This window comes from Narcine bancroftii, chromosome 5 (assembly GCF_036971445.1).
Source record: "Narcine bancroftii isolate sNarBan1 chromosome 5, sNarBan1.hap1, whole genome shotgun sequence".
NCBI classification, from domain to species: domain Eukaryota; kingdom Metazoa; phylum Chordata; class Chondrichthyes; order Torpediniformes; family Narcinidae; genus Narcine; species Narcine bancroftii.
In genome coordinates, this window is record NC_091473.1 from 111885368 (window position 1) to 111907463 (window position 22096).

Genomic DNA, 22096 nt, shown 5'->3' on the forward strand with positions numbered 1-22096 from the left:
TACAACGAAATAAAATCTAGTAGGTTGTCTTCTCATAGCTGGATTTCCATGCCTAACAACAAGCTTTTGGTATCTCATTGAGGGACTTCTTAAAGATTTGATTTGTAAAACTACTGGACTAAGTACAGCATTAGCTGGAGTGTTGAATGCTTTTTTCTATGCCATATTAATTCTAAAAGGAATTCAAGTAAGTATTTCAAAATAAGAGTGCATTAAGTCATAAATTGATGTATTTAATGTAATTTGTGCTTGTTAATGTCGTTAGCAATTTGTTCAATTCAATAGATTCACGACATTCATTCTTGTCATGGTTACTTTGCCAAGTTGAAGTGCCTTGCTCTCCCAGAGTATCCTAGCAACAACAATCATTCAAACAAAACAAGTTGCTGCTCTGCAAAGCACTCCATCTCAATGGAGATATTTTAGAAGAAATCAGAAAAGCTGCCTCAAAATACTGGAGTGACAGGTTTGTTGGCTTTTAATGTGGTGGAGTGGATTGGAACTGAGTTTGCAATTTTATTTCGAAAAAGTGTTCTGTGCATTTTGCTTGAGATTTCCAGAATGTTTTTCAGGGTTTTTGTTGATATCGGAAGAATATACTTTACAAATGATTTAAAATGGCACATTGTTTCTATTGCCTTCTATTTCAATTTCAAACTATTTCTATTGTGAATTGTTACACTGGTGTTGATGCAGTTAATTATTTTGGCTTTTTTATATGGGAATAAGAAGCCACACTGCATATTTACATTTTCAGATTACTTGAAGTAAATGAGAAGGCTGTTAATTGAAAATGACAGTCAGGTAGTTATATGTTGTGGACAAAGTAAAACCTTTGAATTGTACATATTGGTAGAATAGTGTTTTTGATAAAAGTTTGAAAACAACCTGATTTTGCAGGTTTGTGAGTTTGAATCCTACCAAGCTTTTGTCTTAAATAAAGTAACCATTATTTGGGCTTCTCAGATTTGAATTTCAGAATGATGGATTCGGGGAATTTCCATTGCCACAGCTGTAACATGAACTTCAGATCCTTAGGACTATTAGAAAAGCACAAGGACAAATTCTGTATTGGCAATTATGTTGGTGATCCCTCCCTATTAAATGAAAACCCAAAAAATTGCCTGCTCAAAAATAATGGAAATGGAAATAGCAGAAAAAATGAACCAGATCACATGGTAAGGCAAATGTAGTTCTCTTGTTTATGCATTCTTTTTGGCAGCTTTACATACAACTCTTTTCAAATGATTTTTAAAGTGTTTTGCATTCCTTAATCCTTCCATAAATCTGGTAGCCATGACTTCTCATTTAATTTGGCATTCTGCCTTGCACTTCCCTCTTGTTGTGTAACTCTTGTCTCTTTTCCACGTGTTTCCTTTTTTGACTTGAATTAAATAAGGCACATTATGCAACACACTGTCGATGAAATTATTCTGTCTTTCACAGTTCTGTATTTGTGGGCATATCTTTGTTCCATTTAAAGATTTTTCACACTTAATAACCAAACTCGTCATTTTGTCTGCATTTAAGGAAATTTCACTCTATCCATTCAATTCAATTGACATGCATCTCCAGAAGAATAGGATGTACTTTCTGGACTAACAGCTACAAATATAAATTTGCCAAAGAACAGATAACATAATATAGTGAGGAATATAAAGACCAATCATCCCAATCCTGGGTTTTCTTCTGAAGTCCTTTCAAAGTTGGTACCCATGTTTTGAAAGTCATGGGTTTTTTGAAGGACTTAACTTGCAGTCATGACTATCTTCCTTTATCGTCGCTTGGAGAGATTAGAATGTCGTTGTTGTAGATGACTCATTCAAACAAATCCAGTCTAAACTTGAGTTGCGTTTTCCACAGTTTTTTAAGCCTTATCAGTTACTACATTATTACAAGCTGTTTTTTTAAAAAAACTTGGTTATACAATTAAACGATGCTTAAAATGGTCAATAAAAGTTTTCAGACCATTCCAAGTCCATCCATCTTCGCAGACAAAGGAAATTCAAAAACTAACCATTTATCTTAAACACGCAGAGAGAGAGAGAGAGAGAGAGAGAGACCTTGGCTAAGAAGATGTTTTTCTGGATACATTCAAAGAATGTAAACAATATCTACACAGACTGCTTGCAGAATATGCTTGTAACTTTTATTTTAACTCTTCACTGCCCTTTAAATATTTCGACCAAAAAATAAATGTTTTCAGGGAACATTATCTTGAAGGAAGTATTGTGATTATTAATCTGGATTTTTCAGAAGACAGCCAATAAGGTGATTTAAAGTAAAAGTCAGAATTTGGGGCGCACAACTATCGTAGCGGTTAGCAGAGTGCCTTGACAGTACCAATGATCGGGACCAAGGTTCGAATCCCACGCTGTCTGTAAGGAATTTGTATGTTCTCCCTGTGTCTGCATGGGTTTTCCCTAATGGCTCTGGTTTCCTTCTCTCATTCAAAATGTACTGGGAGAGCAGGTTAATTGGGTATAAATTGAGCAGCACCAACTTATGGCCCAAAATGGCTTGCAACCATGCTGTTTGTCTAAATTAAAAATATTTTAAAAATTAAATGTGGTCCAAGTTTTAGCACGAATTTTCACTCTTTATTTTAAATGAACCCCAGTGAAGTGCAAAATTGACATTGGTTTACTGAGGAAATGCAACATCGAAACAAGCCATTTAACCCCAACCAGATCCTGTTGATGTTTATTTTTCCTGTGCTCCTCCTCCCATCTTTCTTTTTATAAATATATCAATACATGCCTCTATTTTCATGTCACTTATAATGTGACTGAATTCTTTAATAAATGGAGTGCAATAAAGACATTTCTTGATGATATAGAAATTGTCTGCATTCAATAAAGAGGAAAGCTCAACTCTGCAGCAAGATAGAACTAATCTTATCAGGTGGGCAAAATAAGTTTCATCCATAGTTCTGAAGTATGCACTTCCATGAAATCACGGATTACACAATAAATGGCAGTGGAGCAGTGATGTAGAGAAACTTTAGCATGGATGTCAGTGTTGATCCTTCAGTGGGAGAGTCCTCAGATAACTGAAAAGGCAGATGAGATGATAACCTTTATTAGATGAGGCATGGAATATAATGAGAAAGGGAGAAGAACATGAAACTTCTCAAAACTAGCTGCAACTTTGAGTAGTATATAATAGCTCTGACCACATTGTAGAGAAAGCTCAGAACTGATTTGGGAAGATTCTGCCTGGAATACTATTTAATGATCTTAGGAAAGATTGCAAAAACTAGGTTTGTTCTCTTTCAAGCAGAGGCTGTTGGATGGGAGACTTGATCGCTACATGAAATTGTGTGGGGTCAGACAAACTTAGTAAGAAGGTATTTGCCTCAGCAAATAAAATGGCAGAGACTTAAGTCATTAGGGGAGATCAGAGGAAAACTTCCTTCAGCCAGTTGGTGAAGGGGCCAAGAACTCCCTTTGGAAGAAGCACTTTTAAAACATGAATGTATACTTGGAGTGGATGAATGCAGCTTCATAAACAAGAACCTTGACATCATGTAGGATACACTTGAGAGGAATCCACATTCATTCACTCACTCCACCACTGATGTACAATAATAGCATTTAATACCATCTACAAGGGTTTTCAACCTTTCTCTTTCCAATTCCAATGCCATAACTTAGTAAGGGATTCATTAAGGTGGTGTGTGGGTGGGAAGGGAAAGTTGAGAATCACTGCTCTAGACCCAATTGTTACTGAAATATTTTGTTTGAGAAAAATTGTCATTGGCCCATTTCCTTTGGAGTTATGAAACCGTGCACATAACGAGTCCATTAGGTACGATTAAAACGGTGCTTTTCAAACCTTTTCTTTTCACTCACATACCACCTTAAATAATCCCTTACTAATCACAGTACATATGACATTGGGATTACTTAGTGGTATGTGAATGGAAAGAAAAGGTTTGAAACCACTGATCTGCAGGATGCACTGCAGCAACTTAACAACACTCCTGCAACTTATGAACCCACAAACTCCTCCAGCTACAAGTACAATGTCAATAAAAGCATAGGAATACCCCACATCAAACATAACTCTTCAAGCTACTCGTAATCCCGACGTGGAAGTGTATTGCTGTTTCATCACTGTAGCTGGGTCAAAATAACTGGAACTCCCTTTCAAACAATATTGCTAATATGTCCACACTTTCAGAACTATTTGGGGCTACAGTTCATCATTCCCTTAACAAGGGCAATTTAGAATGGCCAATTAAATGCTGGCTTGGCCTACAAAGCTTGCATCCTCTGAATAATTTTTTTAAAGTAGCGAGCCACACAGTCACAGACCAAATGGATGTTAGGATGAAGCCGGGTAGCTCTTTGGCAACTGATGCAGATGTGATGGGTGGAGTGGCCTCCTGTGTCTTAAGTTTTCCAAGGTTCTCCCCATTCTAAGTAAAAATGTTGCTTGTCAATTAATGCTGGTGATTCAAGGTCTGAAGGTAGGAAGATTTTAAATTGATACAGCAAACAACTTTGGATTCTCTTTTCATTCTCACCTAAAGCAGAAAATCCTCTCTATTCCCACCCTCTCATGCTGTCTTACCTCTCCCACTCATGGCCCACTCCTATCCCAACCATCCACTCCTCCTTTTTACCCTTCCTCATTCGTCTTTTAATGCATTGTTGATTTATGTAATGGAAGAGAGCAACTGGTTAAAAGTTACTTGCAAGAATTCAAAGTGTGTCCTAAATTTAAAGAATCCACCATGCAACTTAAATGATGTATATAATTGTTTTAAGGATCTTATAGTCATGCTCAGAATAGATTCCCTAAATGAGGGAAATTCCTGCCTTTTCATTAAATCACATTTTATCTGGCTTAAAAAGCTGTGATGTTTCAAGAAACTTTTCCACAGATTACTTGTACTATTACAGTGTGGTGGTACATTTATTCCAATTAATTGTCAACACTGATCATGAAAGAATAATTAATTCTCTTTATTCCCTCTACCACCAATACGAACACAACATATCCAGCAAAAGGAAAACCAGAACAAACTGCATCCAGTCCAACAAGAGGAAGTTGATCATCTTTGTATCAATTCAGTCAGTGAGAGGGAATTGAATCTCTTGCAGGCTCACCAACCCAAAGTCAGTTTGTCTGACAGTCACGCTTTCAGAAGATTAAATGATGAGGTAAGGCCAAGAGCATGTGAATGACTGGTATTAATTACTGGAAAATAATGATGTGCCATCTACTGTTGCTTTGAATGGATAACAAGTTATGAAGAGTGATTTTTGACAGGCTGGCTTGCATTCTTTTGAGAGAAAGAGATTGTCAGGTAGCCTGGGAGAGGTTTATGGGATTTTTGGAGGCAAAGGTGGGGTTGATAGTCTAAACTGTTGGTCATAGCTGTTCATTGACTTCAGCTCAAAGGTTGGAGGATCAATGTTCCTTGCTGGAACCCAACACCCCTCCCTGCATATGGATCCTGGACTTCCTGATTGTAAGACTAAAGTCTGTCCAGTATGACAGCAAAACTTCAAGCCCATCGCACTGAGCACTAGCACACCTCAGGGCTGTGTGCTCCCCCTGCTATGGTTCACGCTAGGTTCAGCTCCAATCAAGTTTTTGGATGACACAATGGTAGTTGGTCTCATTGACAATGAAGATGAGTCGGCTAACAGAGAGGAGGTTGAAAGACTTGCAAGAGCAACAACCCAAGTCTCAATGTGAACAAGAGAAAGGAGATGCCTATGGACTTCAGGAGGATGAAGGATCACTCCCCACTACTTATCCATGGCTCCATCATTGAGAGAGTGGGGAGCACAAAGTGCTTTGGTGTTCATTTAAAGGACGATCTATCCTCTACCCATAAACAACATCTCATTAGTTAGGAAGGAGGGCAAGATATCCTAACAATGTTCTACAGGAATGCAATAGAGAATGTTCTGGCTGTCTGCATCATTGTGTAGTATGGTAGCTGCAAAGCATTGGATTGGAGGTCAGCGCAGAAGTTGGTTAAAGATGGTGAGAATATATCTGGGGTGTCCCTTTCCTCTATCAATGATATGTACAGGGAGTGAAGCTTAAAGAGGGCTGAGAGAATCAATGAAGACCCTTAACATCCAGCCAACAGTATCTTTGAGACACAACGTTCAAGGAAGATATACAGGAGCGTAAAAACATGGAATGCCAGACTTGAAACAGCTTCTTCCCACAGGGAGTAAAACTGTTGAAGAATCCAAGAAACCTGTAAATTATTTTTATGTATATTTTTTATTGTATTGTAATTAATACACCATCAATGACTTAAAAGACTGAAGTTGAGCAAAATTTGGAAGACTTAAATTCTACTCTTTCATCTGCTTCCACCACTACGCTGACAGGCCATTCCACCTGGCCAACACATTGTATTTCTATTTAAAAAGCCCTGCATAACTGTTTTAAACCTCCCCAAATCCCCTCACTTTTAATTGCTTGTTTTCCAGGAGTTGACCTTTTTACCCTGCTGAGAAAATGACTTTGACCAATACAGAACATCCTTTCTCTGCACCTAATTTTATGAACTTCTATCAAGTCTCCTATCAGCATCTGACACTTGAGAGGAAAAAAATACAAGTTTATCCTGTGATGGAATTGTGCTATTATTAATCTTTAGGAAAATTGTATATCTTTCTTAGAAAAAGCTTAGTGGGTGTACAGGGATACACATAGACACATACAGAAATGATTTTGAAAGATGAATTGTCTGCTAATCCATTGTTTGGTTGAAGCTGTGTATTCAGCCATAAAACTGAAATGATTGTCCATTGAAACTGAAAACAATGCCGTTTACTCAGAGAAATAACTGTGTACACAAGAGTGGTTGGTTAGCGGAGCAGACAACCTGGAAGCATTTTCTCATCAACTTTTGGAAGAGAGGAACTTCAAACAAAATCAGCTGAGATGTCATGTGATCAAGGAGACATCTTTAATATTGCACCAGTTTCATCTGAAGTCAAAATTATGGAGACCTTCTTAGGAGAAGGTCCTGTTGTAGTCCTTATCACGGGAGATGCACAAAATCAGTGGCAATGAATAAAAGCTGCTTCCCTATCTCTTTGTCAAAAGAGGGCAGTTCTACCGTGTCCATTTGAAATGGTCCCTTCTTTTAACCCTTGCCTGGGTTTGTGAAATCATTATGTGAAACACAGATTCTGAAACCTCCATGCAAGAGAAGGGGATTAATGGAAAATCATTCTTACAAAAAAAATTCTCTGAAAACCGATCTGCAAAGAAATCATGAGTTTGATAACTTTTAAATGGCAATTTTAAACACTCAAGTTTCAACACAAAAGATTTCTGAAATTGAACTTTAAAATAATCTCTTCAGAATTATGCCTGAACTGTAATGGTTTGGGTTCTCTCTCTCTCTCCTCTCCCTCTCTCACATACATGCAGTTTAGAGTTAAAATTATATATTATTAATAAAATTATTGTTTTGAAGATCCCATTGTCTTGGTGAATTTCTATTGCTGCTGGTCTACTTTATAACATCCATCCTCATATTTGTCATACTTCATGCTCTCTAATTCAGGCAGCAAAATGGTAAATCTCCCCTGTGCCCTTTCTCAAGCCTCTACCTTGTAATAGGATGATCAGAATTACACACAATTTCAATTTTTGTACACCTGTAACATGACTTTCTTACTCTTATGCTCATTGTCTAGACCAATTATGGCAAACATGTTGTATGCTTTCTTTAACACCCTATCTGCATGTATGAACTTGAACTTCCAGATTTCTCCACACAACAATGCTGTTAACTTCCATTAACTGTATATTTTTTCTTTGCATTTAATCTCCCAAAGTGCAAAATCTCACACATCTGAATGAAACACCACTTGTTATTTATCTGCCCGTACCTGCAACTGATCTATATCCTGTTGTTTATTTTGACAGCCCTTCACACTGTCCACAGCTCCACCAATCTTTGTATAATTTGCAAATGTACTAAAACATCCACCTACTTTTTCATTCAAGTTAGTAATATAAATCACAAACAACAGGAGGCCATGATTCATATGATCCACAAGACTAAGGTATCAGAGCAGAGTAGGCTATTTGGTCCATCAAGTACTTTCCAGCATTCCATCATGAGCTGATCCATTCTCCCACTCAAAGCTCCCACCCTTGCCTTTCCTCATAACCTTTGATACCCTGACTATTCAGATACCTATCAATCTCTGCCTTAAATACATCCAATGACCTGTCCTCTACAGCCACCTGTGTAGAAGATTCCAGAAGTTCACATTCTTTGACTAAAGAAATTCCTCTGCATCTCTGATTTAAATGGGCACCCTTCAATCCTGAAGTTATGCCTGCCTGTCCGAGCCTTCCTTACCATGGGAAACAACTTTGCCACATCCACTCTGTTCAGGTCTTTCAACATTCAAAATGCTTCTATGAGGTCCCTCCTCATTCTTCTGAACTCCAAGGTGAACAGCCGTCAAACTTTACTCATATGCTAATCCCTTCATTCCAGTAATCATTCTTGTGAATCTTCCCTGAACTCTCTCCAACATGAGCACGTTTTCTCTTAAATAAGGAGCCCAAAATGTACCCCATATTCCAAGTGAGGCCTCACCAGTGCCTAATAATGCCTCAACATCACATCCCTGTTCTTCTATTCTTCAAGGTGTGGATGCCAAAATTATATTCAGCCTCTTCACCACTGATACAACCGAAAGATTAACCTTTAGTATATCCTATACGAGTACTTTCAAGTTACTTTGCACCTCCAAATAATAGTCGGCCATTTCATTCCTACCAAGCTGCATAACCATTCACTTTCCAATCTTGTATTGTGACAGAGTATGTAGGTATGTTTTTGGGAGATAAATTGGTAAAGTTTGTTAGAGTAGGTCACATACAAACACTTTAAAACCGATCTTATTTGAAATATTGGGCTCCATGGCTTTTGCAAGAGCTTTGGAGGGTGCCCAAGAGACCATAATGGATTGTTGTCTACAAAAGGCAACAGGTGAAAGAGCTTGCTGGAGCTGCCTTCTGTCTGGAGCTATTCTAAGAGGGTCATGTTGCTTTGCAAGCAGAGAGAGAAAAGCAGGTTTTCTCTCTCTCTCTCCGAGAGAGAGAGAGAGAGACAAAGATCACTTCGACAGTGTTACAGCCAGCAACAGCAGTTGGGACTGGAACAGGACAAGCTGGCAAGTTTGTGGAAAACCCCATTTGGAAGACTGATTTGTAAGTGCTTTGTTCAGCCTGGTCAAAGCCCTTGTGGTTCATGCAAGAGGAGAGGACTGGCTGCCTAATGTTTCACTTGGAATAAGAGAAACAAAAAGGCACTCTGTGGTGACTTAAAAGAAAGAGATTATCATCTGGAGAACCCTGAAGGGGAAGGTTTCATTAGCAAGACACTGGAGTAGCTAATTAAAAAGGAATAGCTGTGGATGTTCTGGAACAACAAATCTCTCTCTAAACCGACAAGAGCTTTCCTGAATGGTAACCATTTACCTTTCAAGCACCAAAGCCTGGTGAACTTTATAAATGTTAAATTCTGTGCACAGTATAAGTATTGCCTGCAACCAGTGAACTTGGACGAATGAGAAGTGAGATTGGACTGTGAACCAAAGAACTTTTCTGAACTTACACACACATTACACACATGAGCGCTTAGAATTAGAAGAGGGTTACGTTAGGTTAGTTAAGTCAATGGTGATGTTAAAGTGTGATTCTGTTTTCATGTTTAAAGATAATTAAGAGCAACTTTTGTTTAAGTAACCATTTGTCTTGGTGAATATCTATTGCTGCTGGGTATTTTAAGTTCATGACTATTATCCAATTTTGCAAGTACAACTTGACCCATCAACATTCTCTGGTCCTCTGTGCAAAAACATTCAAACATACATTCAGACTTAACACACACAAACGATATATACAGTATATAAAAATAGATACATTTTGTTAAATGAATAGTAGTCTCGGAGGGTTTGTAAGAGCAGTTCATCAATCATTTAGCAGTCTCACTGCCTGTGGGAAGAAGCTGTTTCTCAGCCTGGTGGTTCTGGCTCTGATTCTCATGTATCTCTTTCCCAATGGGAGTAGCTGAAAGAAGGTGCATAGAGAGTAATAGGGGTCCTTAGCAATTTTGCGTGCTTTCTTCAGACAATGAATCCAGTAGATCATGTCCATGGTAGTGGTGGGGAGGGAGGCCTTAGTCATCTTCTCTACCCTCTTATGGTCCTCCATAGCAATAGTACTCTCTCAATAGAACTCCTGTAGAAAGTAGACAGGATGGTGGCTAGTAGCCTTCCCTGCCTCAGTCTTCTTAGGAAGTGCTGTCATTGTTGTGTCTTCCTGACAAGAGAGATGTGTGTCCAGGAAAGGACATTTCTTAAATGGACTCTAAGGAATCTGGTGCTCTCCACTCTCTACTACAGTGTTTGATGTGTAGAGGAGGGTTGTTGTTTCTGGTCCTCCTGAAGTCGACAATCATCTCCTTCATCTTGTCCACATTGAGACTTAGGTTGTTACTTTCGCAACATTTCACGAGATTTTCTACCTCTTAATAGTGCGAGTCATTATGGTTGCTGATGAGGCCAACTATTGTTTTGTCATCTGTAAACTTGATGACACTGTTGGAGCTGGATCAGTCTTGCAGTGGTGAGTCAATAGCGTGAAAAGGAGCGGGCTGAGCACACAGCCTTCAGGTGAACCAGTGCTCAGCATGGCAGTGCTCGACAACCTGCTGCCAACCCGAAGAGATTGGTCTTTCTATTAGGAAGTCCAGAATACAGTTAATGGTGTTTCATTTGTTATTTCTTTGCCCATTCTCCAAATCTAAGTCATTCTGCAGTCTCTCTATCATAACCTGCCCCTCCAACTATTTTTTGTCTCATCTGCAATCATGAACATATAACATAAAAAGAAGTGGCCTCAATCCCATCCAGTAGCCACCAGAATATATTATCTTTATTCCCACTCTGTTTCTTGCTGATCGGCCAATGCACGCCCATGCCAGTATCTTTCCTGTAATTCCGTGAGCTCTTGTTAAGCAGCCTCACGTGTGCAAACTTGTTAAACAACAGCATCCACTGTGTCTCCTTTGTCTTGCCTGCTTGTGGTTTTGTCAAAAAATTACAGTGGGTTTGTCAAGCAAGATTTTCTCGAGAAGAAACCACGCTGATTTTGGCCTACTTCATCCTTGCCAACTCCAGAACTTCCCACCATCAATGTTAGGGTAACTGGTCTATAATTTCCCTTCTGCTGCCTCACTAATGGAACAAAAACCCATTGGGATGGCAAATGACGTGAAAAGCTTTATTACAAGAAGATTTGAATATAGGAATAGTAATGTCTTACTACAATTTACAATTCAAGACTGCACTGTTTTCAATAGTTTTGATGCCTTACCTAAGATGTGCCAGCCTTAGAGTAAAGGCCTAATGAACTGATTCCAACAATTGTAGGTTTACTATTTGATGAGGGATTGAGTGGACAGGGACTATGTTCTTCAGTTTTCAAGGATAAAAAATCTCATTGATTCTTATGGTTGGTTGCAAGGAGGATAATTCCCCAGCTGAAGAACCAGGTTCATGGCTTCAGAATAAAGGGTTTTGGATTTGATGAGAAATTCTTCACCGAAAGGAAGGTGAATGTGTTTGGAATTCTTTAACCTAGAGAGTTGTTAGGGTCTCAGTGACAGAGTTTCTTCCAAACAGAGATTGATGGATTTTTAGATGTTAAAGGATTCCAGGGATATGATGGTGCAGGAAAATAGAGCTGAGATTGAAGATCACCCCAAATATCTTGACAAATGGAATCCAGATGGGCTATTCCTGTTCACTCTGATGGTTTGGGAAGCCCCATGGAAATATTTGCATTGTATTTTGCAACCAGAGGCAGGGGATAATTCATAATTGACAAATTCCATGATCACAGATTCTTGCATGTGTAATAAAAAGTTTGTTCCTTGCCCATTCTGACTGCAGGGTCCTGCCTATCTGAGCATCACAGTACTTTTGTCTTTCTGTTTCAGGCTTATGAGACTTGCATTTTTTTGGACTAAGCAATGCCTGCAGTGGTTCAATTGTAACAGCAGTTAACTTTTACTGGTTTTTTGTATCTGTTTAGTTTCACAAATTGAGGATGTCAGTCGAAGAAAACCTGTCCTCATATAGATCCTGGCAAGGAGAGGTATGGTATACATAATGATTCCATTGGTTAGTTGGTTACCACATGCAGTGTTTATCAATGTGAAGACACCGGGTGTTTACATGCCCACATATAGAAAAGTGGATGTAGATGCAACCACATGATAATTTGTTGAAAAAACACACAAATGCTGGAGAAACTCAGCAAGTCAAACAGTGCCTTTATATAGCAAAGGTAAAGATACCTCACCAACGTTTCGGGCTTCACCTTTGCTACATAAAGGCACTGTTTGACTTGCTGAGTTTCTCCAGCATTTGTGTGTTTTTTCACTTAATCACAGTATCAACAGAATCCTATGTTTTACCACATGATAATGTGTTGCTCTCCATCATTGGAGAGTTAAATATTCTCAGTTTCTTTTTTTTGGAATATTTTATTTTGATTTTACAGACGTATGCATTTCAAACAGCAGAAGAAAACATTTGTTCCCCTTTTACATTCTTTTTTTCCCTCCTCCCTCCCCACCCAAAAAATGATAAATCAACAAGCACATACTAGTTACAAAAGAAAACAAAACCTAACAGAATAATCATATTTACAAATAGGCCACAGAAATAATCCAAAGATAAAATCAGCCAAGATACCCAGGCAACCTAAAGTACACAGAAAAAAAAAAACAAAACAAAAAAAGAGACAAAAAAAACTTGGGGCCATGTCTGAGAGTCATTTCTTGAATCTGGGACTGGTGTGAACTTACTGTGGTGCGCTGTTAGACAGAATCAGACACACACAAGGTAAAGATTGAACAACAGGCTTTAATCCACAAAGACTTCCACAGAGCCAGGCTGGCTGTCGCTGCAGCAACTCTGTGTGAGGCCTTGGGAAGCCGGCACAGGCTTATATCCACCTGACCAGGAGGGGTTTGATCCATTCAGGCTGACTGATTGGTAGCTGGGCAGGTGTTGTCCTGTCCCCTTTCACTTCTGCAGGTACAGAGGTTTCCCCCTGCAGTAGGCTGGTGGGGTACCACCACATTCACCCCCTTTAAAATTGTCCCGGGTGGGGGGGGGGCAGTAACAAGGAATCACACCAATATGTACACACAATATTTACAGGTTGAGACAATTCAGCGGTCGCTGGGATCTCTGTGAGCGTCGTAGGTCTGACTCCTGGTCACTGGTCAGAGTGGGCTGGGGGGGTGGGCTGGTGGCAGGGGTATGTATGGCTGGTATGATGCCACGTGGAGGGGTGACCATGGGGGCCAGGGTCGACGTATGCGGGTCATATTGGATGGGTGGGGGGGCACGGGTTCTCTTGGCTGAAGTGGGCCCCTGGTGGTCAAGGAGGCCCTGCGTGCCCCACAGCTGCATGGGGACGGGGGTGTATGCCCAGTCAGCGTCGTCCTGGGTTGGAGGGTGGTGTTGTGTGGTGGGTGCTCCTGCTGGTGCCAGATCCCTGGTTGAGACGGTGTCCACCCTGCCACTGCTGAACCTAATGTAAGCATAGTTATGGTTTGCATGAAGGAGGAACACCTGCTCCACCAGGTCTTCGGCCTTGTGTGTCCTTGCATGCTTACGCAGAAGCTCTGGTCCCAGGGACGTGAGCCATGCTGGGAGTGACATTCCATTCGCCGACCTGGGGAATGAGAACAGATGTTCGTGAGGGGTCTCATTGGTAGCCGTGCACAGCAGTGACCGAATGGCATGGAGTGCCTCAGGCAGGACGTCCTGCTAGAATTTAATGGCCCATCCTTTTGACCTGAGAGCCAGAAGGACTGCCTTCCAGACCACCCCATTCTCATGTTCCACTTGCCCGTTGCCTCTTGGGTTATGGCTTATCATGCGACTGGTTGCGATACCCCTTGCCATCAGGTACTGGCGCAGCTCATCACTCATGAAACTAGACCCCCAGTCGCTGTGGATGAAGGCTAGGTAGCCAAACATGATGAAGATCTGCTCCAGGGCCCTGATGACGGTGGAAGGGAAGCGTGAGTACTCGTCCACTACCGTGAGGAAGTAGACGTTTCGGTTCATGGAAGGCAGGGGCCCTTTGAAATCCATGCCGAGACGCTTGAAAGGCCGAGTAACCTTTACAACATGGGCTGGGGGGGGGCGGAAGAAGCGGAGTTTACACTTCGTACAGACCCGACAGGCCTCTGTCATGTCCCTGACGTCCCTGATGGTGTACGGCAGATTTCGAGACTTAACGAAATCGTACAACCGGGTGATGCCCGGATGGCAGAGGGGTTCATGCAATGCCTGCAACCTGTCATCGTGCATAGACGCGTAGGTGCGAGAGAGGGCATTGAGGGAGTCGTTAAACTTCCCGGGATGTCGTAGCTGTAGGTTGCCAGCTCGATTCTCCAGCGCAGGATCTTGTCGTTCTTTATCTTGCTCTTGTGGGAAGTGTTAAACATGAATGCCATGGCCCGCTGGTCCGTAAGGAGCGTGAATCTCCTGCTGGCCAGGTAGTGGTGCCAGTGGCGGACTGCTTCCACAATCGCCTGGGCCTCCTTTTCAATGGTGGAGTGCCCTAGCTCGGAGCCATGGAGGGTCCTGGAAAAGGCTGCAACAGGGTGCCCCCCTTGGTTGAGGGTAGCAGTGAGGTCCACCTCAGAGGCATCGCTCTCCACCTGGAAGGGGAAGTCCTTATCCACAGCCTGCATCGTGACATCCGCGATGTCTTGCCTAATGTGGGTGAAGGTTGCCTGCGCCTCAGGTGGGAGGGGAAAAGTTGTGGCTTGGGTCAGTGGGCGGACCTTGTCCGAGAAGTGAGGGACCCACTGTGAGTAATAAGAGAACAGACCCAGGTACCTGCGGAGGGCCTTTAGTGTGGGGAGGGGGAGAGGTAACTCCATTAATGGGCACATCCTTTCCAGATCTGGGCCGACGACTCCATGGGCCCCAGGAGGCAAGTGATGCTGAACACACATTTCTTGTTGTAAGTGAGGTTCAGCTCCGCGGCCATCTGGAGGAATTTTTCCAGGTTAGCATCGTGGTCCTGCTGGTCATGGCCACAGATTGTGACGTTTTCCAGATATGGAAACATCTCCTTCATCTTATGCCGGTCTACCATGTAATCCATCTCCTGCTGGATGACGGAGACCCCGTTTGTGACCCCAAAAGGAACCCGACGGAACTGGTACGGGCGCCCGTCCACCTCAAAGGCAGTGTAGGGCTTGTCCTTCAGGTGGATAGGGATTTGGTGATACTCCAACTTCAGGGTCAATCATGGAGAAAACCGGGTAGCGGGCAATCTCATTGACCATGTCAGCGATCCTCGGCAGGAGTGTAGGCATCCAGCTGGGTGTACCGATTAATGGTCTGGCTGCAATCCACGACTATCCTTGGCTTAGTTCCCCCTTTGACCACCAGAACTTGGGCTCTCCAAGGGCTGTTACTGGGCTCCATTACACCTTAAGCCAGGAGTTGCCGCCCCTCTGCCTTGATGAAGTCCCTGTCTGCAGCACAATAGCGTCTACTTCTGGCGGCGATCAGCTTGCAGCCTAGCACAAGATGTGGGAAGAGCACCGGTAGGGTGATGCGCAGTGTGGAGAGGCTGCAGGTTAGCCGGGGCTTGTATGTTGGCATGCTGTTCAATGTGAGTGGAGTTTGGGGCCCCCCAAAGGCAAGGGTGACACTCTGCAGGTGGCATTGGAAATCCAGGCCCAGGAGGAGTGGTGCGCAGGAGCCTGAATCCTCTAAGTCTCCCCTCCCACCATTATATCGACCGAGCAGTGCCCGACGGTACCAACAGTCTTATCATTGGTGGTGAAGGCGATGGAGCAGGTGGTGGGGTGGATCTTTAACCTTAGGGAGTGGGCCACACTTGGGTGAACAAAATTTTGGTGCTGCCACTGTCCAACAAGCACTTTGTAACCTGCCCGTTGACTCGCACATCCATCATTGAGCGAACGAGATTGTGGAGAATGTCCCAGGTCAGCATGGAGGCAGCCAGGACCATCTCAGAGTCAGAGTCGTCGCTATCTGGAGGCGTGGGCAGCAACGTTAGGGCAGCCTGGTCATCGTCCGTGTTGACCACATTGCCATCGGTCGTTGGGTGCGGCAGCTGTTGGCTCCTGGAGGTGTGGGGAATGTCGGTAGAGCGGCCTGGTCATCCCCCGTGTTGACCACGTCATTCTCAACGTCGTTGGGGGCCCTTCGTGTCAGGTGCTGCTTGGCCCAAGATGGCGGTGGCACATGGGGAACCGCTGCGTGGCTGGCCTCCTTCCCCAGCTATGTCTGCTGTGCCCGGGGAAGTGACGTTATCACAGCCGGTGGCAGTGATGTCATTACGTCAGCCGGACGTGACTTCACGCCGTGAGCCGGAAGTGACGTCGCTGTAGTTCTCAGCGAGGGCTGGTGCAGATACTCAGAGCACATGCTGCGATGGTTGCTTGCGGAGCCGGATGTTGCGCGGTTGAAGTCGGGGAGGACAGAAGTCACCCCGGGGACAATGGCGCCGTCCGACATGCGCACATGAGGGGTCTGTGGGGGAAGTAGGGAGGTCATAGAGGGCCGTTGAGCTGCCGGCAGGTTTAGAGAGGCACACTTTTGCAAAGTGGCCTTCCTTGCCGCATCAGGGACAATACATGTTCCTAGCTGGGCAGTTTTGGCATAATTGTTGATCTGACCCGCACCAGGACCCGCATTACTTATAGGGGCGCCGGGCACCTGCTGCAGCGAGGTTCTCCTCCCCAGCTCAGCCTGGAGCTGCAGCTGCAGTGTGAGAGGGCCATGAGGGGGCTTGGGGAAAACCGGAATTGAAAGCTTCAAGGTTCAGGGCTGCTGCTTCCAGGGTTTGGACCACTTCCACAGTCCTGATTAGGGCATAGATGTTGTCCTCCAGCAGCTTCTGCCAGATGGCCCTCAGACGAAGGCATCCCAGGTCAGCCTCTCAACCTCCTCTAGACCTACCCCAGGTTCAGCCAGACACGGTCGGGCCAACTCTCGCAAGTGTCCCAGTTAAGACCCAGCCGTTTCTCCGGGTTGCTGGGCTCGGGTGTTGAAGAGATACCTTGCGCAGACCACATTCATGGGGGGGGCTTGTACAAGTTCCCAAGAGTTTCCATTGCGCTCTTGTACGTGCTGCTGCCTTTGGTTACTTGGAAGGCTCGGGGACCCAGCTTTGACCAGAGTAGGACCAACCTCTTCCAATTGGAGTCCAGGATGTCGCCCTCATGTGCCTCAATGATTGCCTCGACCGCATTCTGCCAGATCTCGAAGTGTGTCTGGGTTTCCGGGTGGCTTGGGTCGACCTTGAGGCTCCCTACGCACAGGAGTTTTTCCATGGCAGCCGTGGGAAAATTTTGTGGATTAAATTGTGGTGTGCTGTTAGACAGAATCAGACACACACAAGGTAAACACTGTACTCCACAGAGCCAGGCTGGCTTTGGCTGCAGCAACTCAGTTGAGGCCTCGGGAGGCCGGCACAAGCTTATATCCCGGAGGGTGATTGACACCCAACTGGTTGGGGCTTGATCCATTCAGGCCGACTGATTGGCAGCCGGCCAAGTGTTGTCCTGTCCCCTTACACTTCTGCAGGTACAGAGGTTTCCCCCTGCAGTAGGCTGGTGGTGTACCACCACACTAACAATCCATTGTTTCTTTTAAAGAAGAGGTTGAGGGGCGTGGAGTGTAATCATACCTGAATTCCAACATACCGCCAGTATGGTTGCCACACTTCAACGTATGTGCCATACCTCCTCCTCAGATTGGAGGTGATTTTCTCCAGGGGAACACAGCTCTGCATCGCCATGCTCCAATGTGTGATGCTCTGCTGGGAGTCAGACTTCAAGGTAACTGGTATACAATTCTGGGCCACAGCCAAGGTGACAAACTGAATTAGCTATTTGGACAATCTCAAACTCGCGTTCATGATGTTCCCCAGCAGGAACGCTCTTGGTCCTGCGGAAAGTCCACCACTGTGATTTGTTTTCCCCAAATATCCCCCAGATCTACCTAAAAGGGGTTCACCTTGGTGCAGAGCCAAGTTGACTGTACAAAGGTTCCTGTCTCTATACCGCATCTAAAACAGAATTGAGAGATTTCTGACTTTACCTTGCGTAATCTCCATTGTCACAACACACCAACAGGACCATAGATGGGCCTAAATGATCCCTCACCAAAGATCTTAATTAAAGATAGCAGAAGAAGGTCTTATTTGATATATCAATTTTTAAAAATTGATTGAATGACATAAGACAACCCCACTTTTAGCCCAATGATCTGGTTTATCTTTTGTCATATTTTAATTATGTGTTATAATATGGGACTGTTTGTTTTCCCCAATACTAATTTAGTGTCCCATTTATATATAAGCTCTCCACCATCTTCTCTCCTACTGTGAGCAGACCAATTTTTTTCCCAGGAAGGTATACCATCTCCCTCAAAGAGTGAGGCGATAAACCTTGACTGAGCTGCCCAGTAGTTTTTTTTTAAGTTTGGGAGCTTCATTCCTCCCAGACTATAGTTCCAAGTTAATTTCTCCATGGAGACTCTAGCAACCTTGCCCCTCCAAAGAAATTGCCTAACATGTCTAATGAGTGTTTTTTTTTAAAACTGGGTCAATGACATGAGCAAAGATTGGAAGAGGTATTGCAGCCTTGGGATCATGTTCATTTTAATACAGTTAACCCTGCCCATCAACGTTCAACCACCTGCGCAGGTCCTCCTCAATCCTTCCAGGAAGAAGGAGATAATTCAGTTTATATAAATTCTGTAAGATATTGTCAACCCTGATCTCCAGATACATCATCCCCTTTTTTGGCCACTTGAACTTACTTTCCCACTGATATTCTTTATAGTCCCCTTTTGTTCATGGCATTATTTTGCTCTTATCGTAATTGATTTTGTATACTGAGATTTTACCATAATCTTCCAGTGTGGTTTACAACTTGGCCAATCATTCTGCTGGTTCCTTCAAGTGTATTAACACTTCATCAGCAAATATATTAATTTTCTGTTCTTCATGACCCATTCTAAATCCCTTAATACCCGTTCTAAATCCCTTAATGCCAGCGGTTAAATAGCCAACATGAATAGAGCTGGGGACAGCAGACAACCTTGTCTACTATACCTGGTTAGTGTGAAGGCTGGAGATGTTTGTAAATTGGTAACAATTTTGTCCCTGGGTTTATGATACAGCATCTTGACCCAATTTATGACTGACTGCCCAACCCAAACTTATCCAGCACTTTAATCGAGAAATCCCACTCCAGTCTGTTAAAGGCCTTGTCTGCATCCAGAGCCACAGCTGCGCTTGAGTTTTCCCTTGACTGCGCCAGAGTTATTAATTAGTCTACTTATAATGTCTGCCAATTGCCTTTTCTGTACAAACCCAACCTGATCTGGGTTTGTTTTGACAAATATCAAGCCAATCTATTTGCCAGTGCTTTGGCTACTATCTTATAGTCTATATTCAAAAGAGAGATAGACCTATAAGAAGATGGCTTAAAATGATCCCTTATCTTCTTGGGAATCATTGTAATTATTACCGGTGAGAAAGACTCCAGGACACATAGAGCATTGGCCTCTAAACCACAACCACAACAAAAACCAAGATCTATTGTAGTAAAATTCCTAAGATATACTACAAGAGAAAAGGTACTGGAGAAGACAATGGAAAAAGTAAGAGAGGGCAACAAACCACTGGAGTATAAAGGGCAAAAAATCTTCATTTATCCAGATATAAGTTTTGAACTCCTAAAGAAGAGAAAAGAGTTCAATACAGCAAAGGCGATTTTCTGGAAGAAAGGGTATAAATTTATACTGAAGCATCCTGCGGTATTGAAAATATTTATTCCAGGACAACAAAACAGACTGTTCTCGGATCCAGAAGAAGCACGAAAATTTGCAGAACAATTACAAAAATAGACTGAGGGATGTAGACGGGTAATGAGAGTAAAAATGATCACGATTGATATGTATGTGGGTAAAGACAAAAATAGACTGAGGGATGAAGACGGGTAATGAGGGTAAAAATGACCACGATTGATATGTATGCGGGTAAAGAGGTATAAGAGTGAATAGAGACAATGTGCATACGTGAAAGTATCTGTAATTAGAGGAAAATATAGATAGTATAGACAAGAATTAATAAGGGAAGGTAATGGAATAGAGAGAATAAGGAGGGAATTAAAAGAGTGACCTTTGTGACATATGAAAAGTGAAATCTTTTCTGGGGGGGCTGGGTGGGGGAAAAGAGCGGTCACTGCAAAATCAGTTGACGCTTGCGAGTGGATTCGCAAATCCAAATGGAGAGGGGAGATGTGGCTGTCCGACAAGGGATAAAGGACAACTCAGGAGGGGAAGGGGAGATTGGGGATAAAGAAGATAGAAATAGGAGAATAAGGAAAATGTTGGATGTTGTAGGAATGTTGTCTTGTAAAGAGTTGAAAATAAGAAAACAGAAATGGAAAAGGAGGAAAGGTAATGATGGAAAAACGGAAAGAGAAGATAAACAAAATATAAAATGGCTACGCTGAACTATATGACTTTAAATATTAATGGAATACATAACCAAATTAAAAGGAAGAAACTACTAAATTTGCTGAAAAAGGAAAAAATAGATATAGCATTTGTCCAAGAAACACACTTAACTGAATTGGAGCACAAGAAATTAAAGAGAGATTGGGTAGGACATGTAACAGCAGCATTGTATAATTCAAAAGCAAGAGGAGTGGCTATATTAATTAGCAAAAATGTGCCATTTAAAATAGAAGAGGAAATAATAGATCCAGCAGGGAGATATGTTGTGATAAAATGTCAGATATATTCGGAGCTTTGGAATCTACTTAATATATATTCACCTAACGAAGAAGATCAAAAGTTTATGCAAGATATCTTTTTGAAGGTAGCTAATACGCAAGGGAACATACTAATAGGAGGGGATTTCAATCTGAATTTGGATCCAAATATGGATAAAACGGGGAAAAAAATTAACAGGAAGAACAAAGTAACCAAATTTATAATTAAATCAATGCAAGAAATGAAACTTGTGGACATATGGAGGAAACAAAACCCAAAAGAAAAGGAATACTCATTCTACTCGACTAGACATAAAACATACTCAAGAATAGACCTATTTTTGTTATCAGCTAGTATGCAGGATAGAGTAAGAAAAACAGAATATAAAGCGAGAATGCTATCGGACCATTCACCCTTAATACTGACAGTAAAGCTAGAGGACATCCCTCCAAGAATGTATAGATGGAGATTAAACCCCATGCTACTTAAAAGACAGGATTTTAGAGAATTTATTGAAAAACAATTAAAAATGTACTTTGAAGTAAATACGGAATCAATGGAAGATAAGTTTATACTATGGTACGCAATGAAAGCATTCATTAGAGGGCAAATAATAAGTTATGCAATCAAGATGAAGAAGGACTATAATCAGGAAACAGAGCAGTTGGAAAGGGAAATAGTAAACATAGAAAAAAAATTAGGAATAACGGAAGATACAACCAAAAGAAGAGAATTGGCGGATAAAAAAATAAAATATGAAACATTACAAACATATAAGGTGGAGAAGAATATAATGAAGACAAAAGAGAAATATTATGAACTAGGTGAAAAAACACACAAAATCTTAGCATGGCAGCTTAAGACAGAGCAAACTAAGAAAATGGTATTGGCAACAAGGAAAAAAGACAAACAAATTACATATAATCCAAAAGAAATGAAGGAAAACTTCAGAGAATTCTATGAACAATTATACCGAACTGAAAACGAAGGGAAAGAAGGGAAAATAGATGAATTTTTGACTAAAATTGAACTACCAAAACTACAAATAGAGGAACAAAATAAATTAACAGAACCATTTGGAACAGTAGAAATACAAGAGATAATAAAAAAATTACCAAATAATAAGACACCAGGAGAGGATGGACTCCCAATAGAATTCTACAAAACATTTAAAGATCTATTAATACCGCCCCTCCTGGATGTAATCAACCAGATTG

General features: G+C 42.1%; 1 protein-coding gene across 1 annotated transcript in view; it reads left to right on the forward strand.

Annotated features, from left to right (window-relative positions):
- The first annotated feature begins 396 nt into the window (after positions 1 to 396).
- The window catches only part of ccdc17 (coiled-coil domain containing 17), a 68966-nt gene continuing 47266 nt past the window's right edge, over positions 397 to 22096 (forward strand). The window contains exons 1-3 of the mRNA XM_069942365.1: positions 397 to 466; positions 967 to 1178; positions 5013 to 5171. Coding sequence (XP_069798466.1) covers positions 981 to 1178; positions 5013 to 5171 — 357 coding nt within the window. The 5' untranslated portion in view covers positions 397 to 466; positions 967 to 980. The remainder of the gene's footprint in view (positions 467 to 966; positions 1179 to 5012; positions 5172 to 22096) is intronic.